Below are 15543 nucleotides of genomic sequence, written 5' to 3' on the forward strand. Positions count from 1 at the left end.
TATATTATTAAATAATAACTCAGTCTGTTAAGTGTTGTCCTATGAAAACCAGCCCAATAAGGCAGTGGTATTAGGACAATAGTGAAAGGGGTGAGCCAAGCTCTGGCATTACTGTACTGCAAATGGACATACATGGAATAAATTCACACAGTTTCTTAAAATGCAAGAATTTCAGTCATTTTCTACTGCTTCTTCCATGGTGGCAGGGAAGCTGGTGCCTATCTTCAGCAGTCTTTGGGCAGGAGGCAGGGTACACCCTGGACAGGTCACCAGTCCATCGCAGGGCAACACACAAACAACCATGCACACACTCATTCACAGACAGGCATGTCTTTGGACTATGGGAGGAAGCCAGAGTACCCGGTGAGAACCCACGCATGCAAACTTTATGCAGAAAGACCCCAGGGCCTTCTTGCTGCAAGGCAACAGTGCTACCAACTGCCCCACCATGCAGCCCATCCAAGAATGTATTGAGAAATACATAAGTCACCTGAAAGTGAAACTTATTTCAATCAACAAACTCTTTACTATACTAGAACAATTTACCTAAAACTACCAAGCAACATGAAAGAATAAGGAAGACCAAGGACTATATACACAATATGAACAGTTGAATCAAAGATGGTTAAAACCATGAGCAATAGAGTGATGCAACATTACCATTCAGTGTTATTTACATTTGAGAACCATCTTGAGGAATCTTGAAATGAGGTTAAGTTAGTCCTGGAACTAACTTGGGCAATAATTGTCTACCTTCAAACCACCAATCACACTGCAACATCAGATAAATCATTATTTTAATAAAATAATTTTTCAAAGACTGATTTGCTGAATAAAACCAACCTTCTGGATGTCTAATCCTCAATGTTTAGCTGTCATTCAGTGCAATAACATTTAAGGAGATATAATTATGGAAATATTAAAATGATATTTAGGGGATAATATTTTAAAATAGAACCAAACCTTTCTGGATAAATGATTCTTAACTGCTGTTTAATTAGCTATTACATTTAGTAAAATAATATTTAGGGAAATATTATATTCCTAGATTGGAAACTAACAATCTTTCTTGATAATGCTTAACTGGCCCTCACCTACTGACGACAAAGTCACCTGTTACACCTAACTTGACTGGTGCTAGCCATTAGCTAACAGAGGAAACATAGCTTGCTACCACTCATTTAAGGTCATTTGTACCTTTAAAATACCATTCATACAAAGATCAAACTGCATACACGTTATGGGTGATGTATGTTTAAAAACCACCATTTAAATAAAGGCTGTCTTAAAAAAAAAAAAACAACACAGAACACATCATTAGCTGAGCAGGTAGTCTGCTAGCACTTAGATAGATGTGTTGTTTTTCAACACAAACAAAAAGCAAATGTCATGGAATAAACATTATTCAGATTATTTCATCCTAAACTAATTATCTTTGCCCAACCTCTTACGTGAACCGCGCTGAAGAAAAGGTTTCCTGGGCGACGAGTTGACGGAAGCGAAGCTGTCTGGTCAGTAGCGTTGGAGCAACTCTCAGTAGCTGTGGGGTGGCTCGGCTATGAAGCCCGCCTGGCCAAACGATACGACGAAGGCACATTGCGGCTACTTTAGTGTATGGCAGGCCAAAAGGGTAAAAAATCATCCGTATATTAACGTGCTGTTCTAATCCGTAAAAAAATGGATGCACCGTTTTTTTATGCGTAAACACATTGTTAATCTCGTGTAAAAAATGCGTGGTGGCGTAAATAACTTGTGACGGCATTTTATGCCTTTTTTTTATCATCAAGGGGCTGTCTTATTAGTCCTCAGTCACTAGATTTTAGGGCAATTTACCCAATCAGTACACTGAAAGGGCAGACAAAACCAGAAGGTCCCTAATCTTAAGGGAATTACAGAAAGTCCTTGCTCATGCCATCCTGTTCGTGTCACACCCAGTGTAACAAATAAAGTTTGGTTGACATTCAACTCAATGCACTTGTATTTTTGACAATAAAATCTGAAAAATGATCTTCTGGTTGTGTCTCCCCTTGCAGTGTACTGATTGGGTAAAATGCCCTAAAATCTAGTGGCTATAGCTCTCATTACCTGGACGTGCACACAGAAGGGCATGTGGTGTTCAAGTCCCGTGATCCTCTTTCAGGCCAGGGAAAACCACTTCACTTCAAGAAGTCTCTTGGGAGCTTCTCTGCAGGCCTCAAAGGAAAGGCAAGCCACGCCTTGTCTAATTACTTCCCTTATGAATGAATGCTGATTGTTTTTGAACAGCATATAGTTACTTAACTTTGTTGAATATGATTGGTGTGAACGTAGTCACTTTTGGCTGGAAGTTGAAGAGACATGTCTGCTCATCAGCAAGGAAACATTCACGCGTTGTGCCTCTCTGTCTGGTCTCCTGGACAGCCGTGTGGTAGAGACCGCCATGTTGAAACATGCCGTTTTTTGCCCATACTGTAACATCACGGGGCCCAACAGGCCCATAAAGCATTATTGCGTTTTAGACAAGACTATGGAGGTTGGAATGATGTAAACCAAGCTTCTCATGGAAAACCTATGACACATTTCTGCATTAACAACTCTGATTTCTTTGGTTCATTTATTTTTTTGTCACAGGTTGAACAAATACCGCATAATGAAAGGGTTACTCAGCAGTGAGTATGTTTTCTGTGCAAGTTGAGGCAGGAGGCACACCCTAAATGTATTTCATCATTCATAAAGACTGATGTAATCAGGAATGCTTCACCCTTACTTCTATGCACTCATTTAACACAATGAGCCTTTATCATTACCATTTTTACATATGAGGCTATTAAGAAATAAGCACACCAACAATGTATCAGTGACAAAGCTGTTCTATAAAGAACTTACAATTATCCTAGAAATAATACAGTGCTATTGTGATAACTTCATTTTTACTTTATGTTTACTTTATTTAACTTAGGTCTAGAAGACTAAAGTGTTTCCTTAAGTTTTTTAAGGACAAATTTAAACTTGAAATGTGATTTGAATTTGTATCTCCTTCACTGTAATCTGACACACCTAAATAAAATCCAGTTCTTTTGACCTCACCTAAATAGTAATTAGAGTCCACTTGTGTGTAAACTAATCTCAGTATGAATCCACCTAATCAGTGAAGGCCTCGTCTGTTTGTTAGAGGACATTAGTTAACAAAAAGCATCATGATGACTAAGGAATACAGGAGACAGGTTAGAGAATTTGGATAGGTTATAGCTAGGCTAGATTATAAAATTTTATCCTAAACTTAAACATCTTAGGTTTGGAGACCAAAACTGAGGTTTTTTGATACATTATGCTGTGGGGATGCTTTTCTTTATTATAGACAGAAAAGATGGTCAGGGTTGATGGAAGATGGATGGAGATACACAGTTCTGCAAAGTTTTGACTAAAGGCAGCAGATTACAAATAAACACTACACTTCAGATTTTTATCTGTAAAAATGTTTCAAAATAATATATCACTTTTCTTTCTACTCATTATTATTCACTACATCAAGCTGGTACGTCACATAAAAGCATAAGAAAATACTTTTGCTAAGAATTTTAGGTGAAGTAGCTCCCAAATTAATATTAGCAGTATCTCTGTGTGTGTGAATTGTCATGTATATCTGTGCTGTAATAGACTGAAGATGTGCACATGGTATACCTTTGGCTGACTAACTAAAGATTTTTTTCTGCAGCCATGAGCTGGACAAAGTGAAATGGAATATATTCATATTACTAAGATAGACCAAATGAAATGTAGCTTATTTTGATGATGTTGCTTGCTTAATAACCGTCCTTCTGCCCGTTATTACAGTATCAATACCCTGAGTGAAATCAGAGTGGTGAAATATAAGTATTAAATGTTTTTTTTTCCTCTTTTTTTCAGTGTACCTACTTTAACATGCTTTTCTTGATACTATTTGAGTTTTATAATATAATTATTCCTTGTTTTTACATCATGCATTTAAATGGCTCTAAAGGCCAGTTTTCAAATACCTTGAGTTGGTTTAAGGAATAATTGAAATGATCATGAGAATCCTTAAAGGACAGTTGTCAATTGGTCAAAAGTCCTCTCTCGCGGTTTTGATGATATTGATTCTGACTTATGTCAAGTTTTAATGGTTCTTCCTCTAACCTTACTCCACCTCTGCACCAAACTTAATGAAGATAAGTGATAGATTCTTACTGGCAGACAGGAAAGCTAATTGAGCTGAAGGTATTTCTCTGCTGGTGCATCTTGGACACAACAGTGCAGTAGGAAGCATGGACACAAAACGAGGCCTCAAGCAAACATGCTGTCTTTGGGTGCTGAGGAAGGTTGTTGTCTGTGACTGCTTATGGCAAATGAGGAGAGGCTGATCAAAACAAACTCTGAGAGCTTGCTGGGTATCACACAGTACTGCTTTGCAGCTGTCAGATAATAGCTCTGGTTTCAAATAGCAGCCTGGAGTCTTTCTGAATGATTACATGTTATCCCTGTGCATGTTAGGTTAACTGGTTAATCAAAATTACCCTTAGGTAGTAGTGTGTGCATGGTCGTTTGTCATGTGTGTCTCTGTGTTACCCTGCCATGGACTGGCCATCTCAGAAATATTGCAAAAGGAGGCTACAATGTGTCATGTCCTGAACTGAAAATAGTCAAGCTTTTGTACAATCACATTTAGATTATTGAAATGCACTGTACATTTAATAGGGGGGAAACTGTGTACCTGATGCATGTTTGTGTTTTATCTGGTTTTATTTGCAATTAATTTGAAAGGCAAGTCCTTCCCATTTTACTTCACCCTGTTGATTATCCATGAATGAGGAACACCTGGTGACTTGAGTAACAAGTCAGACAAAAAACAATGAGTGGTGACAAGGAAAATAATTTTAAAGGGGAAATGAGGAGCAAAAGGGAGACACCTCTCCCTAGGGCAGGTACCAGGCTACATCAGTTGACTAGCGCATCAGTATGTTACTGACAGGTCCCTGGGGTCCTGGGATCAGGCCCTGCAGATGGACCTCCATACAAAGCTGAAAACAGAAGGACACTGAGCTATCTTCCTTTGAACTTGAGATCGGTGTTTTCTTTGAAACGGCAGATAAAAAAAAAAAATCTTAAAAGTGTTGCCTTTGTATTTTGCCCCCTAGAGTCAATACTTTGTAGAAACATCTAGAGCTCAGTCAAATTGGATTCATGGTGTCATCAAATTCCAAGTCCTTCCACAGATTCTCGTTTGAGTATACACTCACCGGCCACTTAAAATGTACACCTATGTACACCTTGCAAGTACCGGGTTTGACCCCCTTTTGCCTTCAGAACTGCCTTAATCCTTCGTGGCATAGATTCAAAAAGGTACTGGAAACATTCCTCAGAGAGTTTGGTCCATATTGACATGATAGCATCACACAGATGCTGCAGATTTGTCAGCTGCACATCCATGATGCGAATATCCCATTCCACCATATCCCAAAGGTGCTCTATTAGGGTGTATTCACACCAGGAAAGTCCTTTGGTCTGCTTGTTTGGTCCGGACCAAAAGCAAACTTTATTTTTTTCATTTGGTGCGGTTTGTTTTCACATTGTACTTTTTGCAAGCGAACTATTACTTGTAAACAAAGCCACGCGGTGTTATGATTTGGGGTTGTTTGGTTTTTGGTTTTGGGTTTTTGTTGGTCTTACTCACAGTTCAAGCTTTGAATCATGTTTCTGTTTATTTTCCTGGTCATGCTTTAGTTTTGTCATCTTGTTCATGTTTTGTCAAGTTTGGTTTTCGGATCTGGTTATGCTTTTGCTTCATGTTTTTCTAGTTTCTATTAGTTTGTGTTCAAGAGTCTCTGTTTTGCTCCAGCCACGTTTTGGTCTGTTAATTCGGATCACCTGCACCTATTAATCTGTCTTCTTGTTTCACCTGGTCACACTCCATAAATATACACCAGTTCTGTCATTCATTGCAAACATTTCTCAAACCAAGTCTTGTTTTTTGATCATGCCATGCCTGTCTCGCCTGCCCGTTTGTTGTTTTATTCCTGCCTCCTGCTGTGAGGGAGTTTTTGTTATTAAACCTTTTTTACTTACCGACATGCTGCCTTCTAGTCTGCATTCTGGGGTCCTATATCTCGCAAGCCATAACACGCGGGTGACGATCATTGTTCCCATTGGACAGAAATGATGGGGGCGGGACAGAGCACAGACCCATAAATTGAGGAAAACAGTTGTAGACGTGCTGCGTGCAGCACCTCTGTTCTACATATTTGTGCCGTTATTACAGCTGCAATATTATTGTGAGGGTGAAGAGCAGCTCATTCAACACAGACATTGAGACGTTCCATTTACAATTTTGGAACCCCGTTGGAGAATACGTGCTGAACGCCGACGTTCTCTACGTGCCTTGTCCCACAACAAGCTGGTAGTTGCTAAGCAACACAGTTTATCAGGTATAATTACCTTACAACACACCTTTGATACCGGCTACGATGGCTTTTTATGTCCAAAGAGACGTACGCTTTTTGTAGTTGGTTCGGATCGGGGCCGGTTTGTATTCAGACCATAAGCGAACCGCACCAGTCCGTTTGAAAGTGGACCGAGACCACCTCAAAAAGTGGGTCTCGGTCCGGTTGTTTGGTCTGGACCAGGGTTCGCTCGAGTGTATTCACACCTGCGCAAAAGTGACAGGTGTGAATACAGCCTTAGATTGAGATCTGGTGACTGTGGAGGCCATTTGAGTCCAGTGAACTCATTGTCATGTTTCAAGAAACCAGTCTGAGATGATTCGTGCTTTATGACATGGCGTGTTATCCTGCTGGAAGTAACCATCAGAAGATGGGTACACTGTGGTCATAAAGGGATGGACATGGTCAGCAACAATACTCAGGTAGGCTGTGGCGTTGACACGATGCTCAATTGGTACCAAGGGGCCCAAAGTGTGCCAAGAAAATATCCCCCACACCATTACACCACCACCACCAGCCTGAACTGTTGAAGCAAGGCAGGATGGATCCATGCTTTTATGTTGTTGATGCCAAATTCTGACCCTACCATCCGAATGTCGCAGCAGAAATTGAGACTCATCAGACCAGGCAACGTTTTTCAAATCTTCTATTGTCCAATTTTGGAGAGCCTGCACGAATTATAGCCTCAGTTTCCTGTTCTTAGCTGACAGGAGTGGCACCCGGTGTGGTCTTCTGCTGCTGTAGCCCATCCGCCTCAAGGTTCGACGTGTTGTGCGTTCAGAGATGCTCTTCTGCATGCCTTAGTTGTAACAAGTGGTTATTTGAGTTACTGTTGTCTTTCTATCAGCTCGAACCAGTCTAGCCATTCTCCTCTGACCTCTGGCATCAACAAGGCATTTGCGCCCCGAACTGCCGCTCACTGGATATTTTCTCTTTTTCAGATCATTCTCTGTAAACCCTAGAGATGGTAATGCATTAAAATCCCAGTAAATCAGCAATTTCTGAAATACTCAGACCAGCCCGCCTGGCACCAACAACCAAGCCATGTTCAAAGTCACTTAAATCACCTTTCTTCCCCATTCTGATGCTTGGTTTGATCAGCAGGAGATCGTCTTGACCATGTCTACATGCCTAAATGCATTTACTTGCTGCCATGTGATAGGTTGATAAGGAATTTGCATAATAAGCAGTTGGACAGTTGTACCTAATAAAGTGGCCGGTGAGTGTAGGTCTGGACTTTGACTGGGCCTTTCTCACACATGAATATGCTTTGATCTAAGCCACCTCATCATAGCCCTGCCTGTATGTCGTCCTGCTGGAAGGTGAATATTGTAAGTTGCGAGCACATATTTCTTCTAAGACAAGGTGTTAGTTTTTATTCATATTGCTAAAGAAACAGATTTATTAGATCCCACTATTTACATAAACATTGATTACTGACCTCTACTGGTAGGGCAGTGAAGTACATTACTGATTGCTGGTTAGGGATGTTTTTTATTAGTTTTTAGGGTATAAAACACTCCTATGTGATAAGGTGAAAAAGAAATAAGAGAAACAGAAGGCAAAGAAAGATTACCTTGTCAGGCACATGATAAAGGGTAAGTCAATAGCCATCTGGCTGCCCAGAAATGAATAAAACATGAGCATCCTAAGATATGAATCTGTGTCTCTTTGTGTTAACCAAAAATTCATCGTTACAACACCTGGATGAAAAACTTAACAAGTAAATCATGTAATAAATACACATGTAATCATACAAAATAAACCGTCCATCAAATATGTGCAAAATAAAAATTTATGGCAATAAAAAAAGATAGAAGAATTACATTCAGACTAATGATCTATCTACAAATGCCTCAAACCAGAACAATTCAGAGAACTTCACATGCTCAGGCTGCAGGGCTGAATCCGTCATGATGACGTGTGCAGATACAGCACAGAACTTGCTCGTTCACACACATGGCGTCAGTCTACAGATTTACATATGTTTTCCACCACCCTGTTGAAGTCGTCTGGTTGATCAGCGTACACATGGTGTGAGGCCTCCTTTATCAGCTGCAGAGGGGAATACAACAGAAATACACAGCTAGTTACAGTCCCGCTAAGGTCTTAAAATGAAGAAGGTTGTACAAGAAGACATAATTTTAGGTCTGAATTTTACAGTTTTAGCTTTAGAATGATGTAGCAAAGTGCAGAGCAAAAGTATTAATGCAGTTTGAACTTTTCCCATTCTGTCATAACCTCAAACTTCAATATATTTTATAAGGATTTTAGGTGATAGACCAACACAAAACCGTAAATAACTGTTAAGTCAAAGCCATACATGATGTTTAAATTAAAGTGTGGCATGATTTTTATTTGATATTTATTTTATTTAAACTGTTTCTAATCTTTTTTCGATATTATACACTATTCTCTGTTGGTTTATTAAATAAAATCCCAAAAAACAACATTGACGTTTTGGGTTGTAGCACGCAAACTTCCAATAGGTATAAATAATTTTAGAAGGCCCAATATCCAGTATATTGACTATGCCTGTGGCTCTCTAGGCATCTACTCACCAGGACTCTGGTGTGGGCCTTGCCCCTAATCTCGGCTGCTCTGTCCCCAGATGAGCATTCCACCCAGGAACAAGCCCCATACACCATGGTGACGGGCATGAAGGGGGGGAGCAAATGCACGCGCTGCAACATAGGCCTCTTAGCCCAGCCCAGTGTTTCTGTCATGGCTCGGAAACCCACCTCTCCACTGAAAGAAACAGAGGGAAATAAAAAAGGGTGACATTGTAAGACATTCATTTCTTTCTTTTTAAAAATCTTTTAAAAATTCAGAAATGGGAATTAGGGATTTTGTTTGACCAGACCTTGGCGTCTGTGCATTACAGTGGTAAATGTACTGTGTCATGGTGTCGTCATCAAAAAGATCCTCAAATTTCCTTTTGAAATCCGGGCGGAATCTGTTCACCAAGCCTGGACCTGAATGAAACAAAAGGTGAGATGATGGTGGACACAGAGCAGGAGCAAAAACACATTTCCACATGCTTACCCCATGGGCCTGCAGCTCTGATAACAGCTAGCGGGTTGAATAGGGAAACAACCGCTGCAATGGCTTTTACCCATCGAGGAGGGGAGGGCCTCTTAACCACCTCAGCTCCGTGACCCTGACTCTGCTGGGTATCTGGTTTGGGTTGCTCAGGGAAGCCCCAGGGGTCAACCAAGATAAGGTGCGACACTCTGCAAAGAGATTAAAATAATGACATTATTTATCTGGTATAATCAGACTGTAAGCAGAAAAGGTTAGTGGATCTTAATGCATTACTTTGAATGGCCACTAGATGGTGCCAAGTATTAAAAGGGCAATTTTCCCTGTAATAATTTTGTTAAGGAGATCTCGGTATTTTCCAATATGGATGGACTTCTAAAATGTGAAAAAAAAAAAAAACAACCTTAAAATAAGTAACGATACAATTTTAAAGCGACATTGAGATTTTATGTAGAAGTATAAATGTATTTATACGTCTACTACTATCAAACCACTGGTTACCTGAAATAAGAGCTGGAAGATACAATTAAAAACAAAAGCCACTTTTACATAATAATGTTACTAAAATGCACTCAAGCTGTCTTGGTTGCTTGGTGGCCGAGCCACTGAGGTTTTTCTTTCCATAGTAAGGCTAATATTGAACGCATAATGGCCTCCATACTTGACCTCCAACATATACATCACCAATGACCCAAAAGTACAAGAAATGTCAGTTCAAATTTGCTCAAAACTACATGAGGCTTAGGGATTCTATGCTTTAAAGAAACTGGAACTTTTCAGATCTATGGATCAGCGGTAGGTCTGGAGGGAGAAGAATAAAGCATAAGCTGAAAAAAACACCATGTCTACAGTGAGGCATGGCTCTGGGGCTGCTTTGCTTCTTCTGGCAAATCAAACCTGCAGGGTGTAGAGGGCAAGAAGGATTCAATCGCATACCAGGAAATCCTGAGAGAAAATGTCATGCCATCTGTGTGGAAGCAGAATCTTTAGCATAACTGGACCTTCAAACAGGACATTTTCCCAAGCATGTATTAAAGTCCACCAAGGCTTGGTTTCAGAAGAAGTCCAGGAAGATACTAGGGGGGGCCACCTCAATCACCTGACTTAAACTCTATAAAATATGCACTGTTTGGCCAAAAAAAAAAGTCACCACCAAAAAAAAGGTCACACACTCTAATATTTCATTGGACCCCATTTAGCTTTGATTACGGCACGCATTCGTGTGGCATTGTTTCGATAAGCTTCTGCAATGCCACAAGATTTATTTCCACCCAGTGTTGCATTACTTTTTCACCAATATCTTGCATTGATGATGGTAGAGTCTGACCGCTGTGCAAAGCCTGCTCCAGCAAATCCCAAAGATTCTCAGTGGGGTTAAGGTCTGGACTCTGTGGTGGCAAATCCATGTGTGAGAATGATGTCTGAAGCTCCCTAAACCACTCTTTCACAATTCGAGCCCGATGAGTCCTGGTATTGTCATCTTGGAATATGCCCGTGCCATCAGGGAAGAAAAAATCCATTGATGGAATACCCTGGTCATACAGTATATTCAGGTAGTCAGCTGACCTCATTCTTTGAACACATACTGTTGCTGAACCCAGACCGGACCAACTGCAGCAACCCCAGATCATAGCACTGCCACCACAGGCTTGTACAGTAGGCACTAGGCATGATGGGTGCATCACTTCACCTGCCTCTCTTCTTACCCTGATGCGCCCATCACTCTGGAACAGGGTAAATCTGGACTCATCAGACCATATGACCTTATTCCATTTCTCCAGAGTCCGATCTTTATGCTCCCTAGCAGATTTAAGCCTTTTTTTCCAGTTAGCCTCACTGATTAGTGGTTTTCTTAAGGCTACACAGCTGTTCAGTCCCAATCCCTTGAGTTCCTTTCGCATTGTGCGTGTGGAAATGCTCTTACTTTCACTATTAAACATAGCCCGAAGTTCTACTGTTGTTTTTCTTCGATTTGATTTCACCAAATGTTTAAGTGATCGCTGATCACGATCGTTCAGGATTTTTTTCTGGCTACATTTCTTCCTCAAAGACGATGGGTCCCCACTGTCCTTCCAGTTTTTAATAATGCGTTGGACAATTCTTAACCTAATTTTGGTAGTTTCTGCAATCTCCTTAGATGTTTTCTCTGCTTGATTCATGCCAATGATTTGACCCTTCTGAAACAGACAGACCAGATCTTTTTCACAACCACTGGATGTGTCTTTTGACATGTTGGTTTAAGAAATGAGAAGCAACTCTTGCACCAGTTGGGGTTAAATAACTTGTTGCCAGCTGAAACATAATCGCCCATGCAGTAATTATCCAATGGGAGGCTCGTACCTATTTGCTTAGTTAAATCCGGGTGACAACTTTTTTTTTTTGTCCAGGCAGTGTATATCTGGTGTTCCCAATATTCTCGAGTTTACAGTATGCTAACCCATGAATATTAATGAATTTTACCCATGAAGAATGGACTAAGATTCCTCAGAAACTCTTCTGTCTAGCTATGAGTCATGTTTGCAGCAGGATGTAACAATAAAGGATGCTCTACTAGGTACACTAGTTATTAAGTTACATTTTGTGTAATAGCAGTTGTACTGAACTATTCAAGCTGTTTGATTTGTTTATTGCAAGCAGTAAATATAATGTATATTTTGTCAGTCAGTCAGTCAATTTCTATGTCGCTTCTTCCATAGTGAGTCGTGGTCATCCAAGATATTGACTGGAAGGGGTACCAATAATTGTGCCAGACAATGATTATTTTCCCAACTATAAATATACTTTAATTAAAGGTAGTTTACATTTGTCTGTGAACTGAATCTCAAGAAAATACCTGGAAGGGTGCTGAATTGCGTACGAGGTAGCCAGATAGCCCCCCAAACTGTGCCCCAACAGGATCATATTATCCAGACCAACTGCCTGCCTCCACTGTTCAATGGAGTTTACAAACTGCTCCTCTGCCTTAGCAGCATCTGAGGGGAAGTTAGGCCTCGAACTCCTGCCAAAGCCCAAAAGGTCAAAGGCGTAGACGGTCCGTGAGCGACTCAGTGCATCTAGGTTCCTAATCCACAGCCCAACCCCTCCTCCAAAGCCATGAACCATCACCAGGGGAGTCTTAGGTGCTGGGGGAAAAACAGGAACAGGAAGACATCAATCTCCTGATAGCTGTCTTTTAATGTAAACTCTAAACTGTAAACTCGCTTTCACACCTATTTCCTTCCTGCAAAAACTATGCAAGAGCTCAATACCTTGTTCTGCAGATTTGGGAGTCCTCTTGTTGGTCAGAGAGAGAGTCCATATTCGGTCCTGGTTTGGGAGGGTCACAAACCTGGCCCATAAATCATTCTTAACACCTGTTGAGAGCAGGAATGCAGCAGTAAACTACATTTTCTAATCAACACTCTGTGGTTACATAATCAGCCAGCATACTGTCCGTCAACACAGTCTTACAGGCAAGAATCTTAGACTCTGTAGTCTTCAACAGGGACATGGAGGTTGGACACCAGGAGGGCCACCAGCTCCAGACTGAACTTGACCTATTCAAAGTAAAGTGGAATGAGAGGCATCTAAAGAATGAAGAAATTGTTGATAGCGCAGGAAGTGTTTAGCACATGCTGAATGCGTAATATCAATGCTTCTGGCACAAGTCCGGGGTTAGAGCCAGTTTAGCTAATGCTATCATTATTTGCATAGTGTGCACACACACACACACACACACTCAGAGAGAGAGAGAGAAAGAAAGAGAGAGAGAGACACTAACAACTAAGAGTCACATTTCAAAGCTATCATGCTGTAAATCACGTTAAGTCACACACCCCTTGCAATGAAAAAGTAATGAATGAATGGCTTTGCTAAAGTCTTCATACGCCTTGACCTTGTTCATACTTTTTCATGGTTTCCAGTTCCGATGTATTTTATTGAGATTTTATATGATAGACTGACACAAACTAACAATTTTAAAGGTGGAAGTCAATGGATTAATTGCCTTCAAAATATTCTACAAAATATAAATCTGAAAAATGAGGCCTGGGTTTCTATTTATTGCCCCATTACTCTGACAGCTGAATAAAAGGCTTTGGAGGAGTTGCAGAGATACTGTACATGGCTTAGTTGCACGACTGTGTCCAAAGGACAACTATTAATTGTCCACTCCACGAAACTTGCAGAAGATTGCTAATAAGAGCTATGAGAAGAAAGAAAGCTACGAGAAGTCCCCTTTGCGGTTTGCCATAGGCCCTGTAGGGAACACAGCAAACATATGGGAGAGGGTGCTCTAAAAACACAAGACCAAAACTTGTAGGTCCTATAAGGTGTGGTGGAAAACTAACATGTACACCCTAAACAAGCCATTCCCATTGTGAAACAAGGTGGTAGCATACAGTGGGGAGGTTTTTCTTCAGACGGGACAGGGATGCCAGTCAGAAGATGCAACGAGATAAATACTGGGCAATGTAGGAAGAAAACCTATTAGAGGCAGACCTGATCATGGAGTTAGACAAGGTTTTATTTTTCTTTGGAAGAATTGCTGAAAATCATATATATTTTCCTTCCACTACATAACTATACATTACTTTGTGTTAATCTTTCACATAAAGCACAAAAAATATATGCATGGTGAAAACGTTTAAAGGGTTTAAATGCTTTACCAAAGGCACTGTGCATATCCCAAAAGTCTGTTACTAATTATTAGTATGTTATAACAAGGCAGTACACTAAGCATCTCACCTGCTTGTTTTATTTTCCAAACTGAAACAAAAAGAGTGATTAAATTGAACTAAAGTGAGCTCAGTTATCAGCCTGATAAACCTGGTGGATAAATGGGTCAGCATATCTACATACATCTTTACCTTTATTTCACTTTCATAATTTCTGCTGTGAAGATAGAAAATTGGGGAAAAAAGGGTAAAGGCGATAAACAGAGAATGCTAGATATAACATCTGATAATGCAGGAGGAAATCCAAGGCAAATAAACAATGCAGTCACTGGAGATTAGTGTCACTAACCTCTGCTCCCCTTTATTCACCCAGCTGCAACATCTAAAGGCGTGTTTGCTTGGACAGTACCTTTTAACCACAATTAATAATCGAATACCACCCACGTAGGGTCCTGGTTACTCATCATAACCTTGACATCAGTTTATATTTGCTGCAACCTTTATATAACATCTAAGTAACATCAGGCAGTATAGCTAAATTAAGTTTTCAGCTTATGTAATACATACATACAGTAAATAACCCATGGAAAGCCAAAGTTTTGAATCCACACTGTGAAACACTTCCTACCACCATGGCACACCTCTCTTTAATTTAGATTCCTTCGTGACATCAACAGCCGCTTTGACAAATCAATTTTTCAGAAGTTTACCTAATGTGAAGAATGACGTAAGAAGCGGAGAGGTACTGTTAAAGGTACCCGAAGTTACTCACTCTGACTCACAATCGTTCTGCATGGGAGCTGGAGCAGGATCCATTGGCTGTTACATTCAGATCAAACGAAGTCACAGGTGAATTATCACACGTCTTCTCTTAAATTACATTAAGTCCTGTCTGCTTGTTTGCCTTTACATATATGTTTTGTAACCAGTGAATTCTCACGTCATCTGACCGGGTACAAAGATCGTCTCTTGAACATTAATCTGCACACGCAAATAATTATATTCTGTCTCGTATTTATTCGTGTCAATTCGTGAAGACCTCTTAGATTAAACAGAAATGGAATAAATCACACAGTTTTCAATGTTTTTACTTATCAATAACGCACATGGTGACATGAAGTGAGAAAATAAAAACAATGTAAAAAAAACAAACATTTTATAACACGTTTTAAATTATAATTTGCAGTTGTGGGTGTCAGATATGTATTTATATAAAATATATACCAGAGGAAAGATCGTATTTATATTAGCTAATTTAAAGCGTTAAAAAAAGTAAATCAACTAAATTCTTGTTGAATTTTTATTGGAGCAGAACATCTTTCTTCTATTTTCACCTCTCCGCTCTACGTCGAACAATAAATACGTAGAAGACGTAGAAGACGCATAATTGGCTTCATCACCCCGTAGAGAGG

At 40.1% G+C, this 15543-nt stretch overlaps 1 protein-coding gene across 4 annotated transcripts; it reads right to left on the minus strand.

Moving 5' to 3' along the window:
- Window positions 1–7908: 7908 nt before the first annotated feature.
- Window positions 7909–15074, minus strand: abhd4 (abhydrolase domain containing 4, N-acyl phospholipase B). Of its 4 annotated transcripts, XM_047367204.1 has the most exons (10): window positions 14904–15005; window positions 14324–14348; window positions 14202–14222; window positions 12927–13012; window positions 12725–12829; window positions 12310–12598; window positions 9480–9667; window positions 9298–9409; window positions 8996–9182; window positions 7909–8489 (listed from the first exon to the last, which is right to left on the minus strand). In XM_047367204.1, the coding sequence occupies exons 4-10, from the start codon at window positions 12964–12966 to the stop codon at window positions 8400–8402; spliced, it is 1011 nt and encodes a 336-aa protein (XP_047223160.1). In that variant the 5' UTR covers window positions 12967–13012; window positions 14202–14222; window positions 14324–14348; window positions 14904–15005; the 3' UTR covers window positions 7909–8399. The 4 variants fall into 4 exon arrangements, with proteins under 4 accessions (XP_047223160.1, XP_047223156.1, XP_047223158.1 ...); XM_047367200.1 differs by lacking the exon at window positions 14324–14348 and having other exon boundaries at window positions 14904–15074; XM_047367202.1 differs by lacking the exons at window positions 14202–14222; window positions 14324–14348 and having other exon boundaries at window positions 14904–15074.
- Between the last annotated feature and the right edge of the window lie 469 nt (window positions 15075–15543).

The sequence above is a fragment of the Girardinichthys multiradiatus genome, chromosome 6 (genome assembly GCF_021462225.1).
Source record: "Girardinichthys multiradiatus isolate DD_20200921_A chromosome 6, DD_fGirMul_XY1, whole genome shotgun sequence".
NCBI classification, from domain to species: domain Eukaryota; kingdom Metazoa; phylum Chordata; class Actinopteri; order Cyprinodontiformes; family Goodeidae; genus Girardinichthys; species Girardinichthys multiradiatus.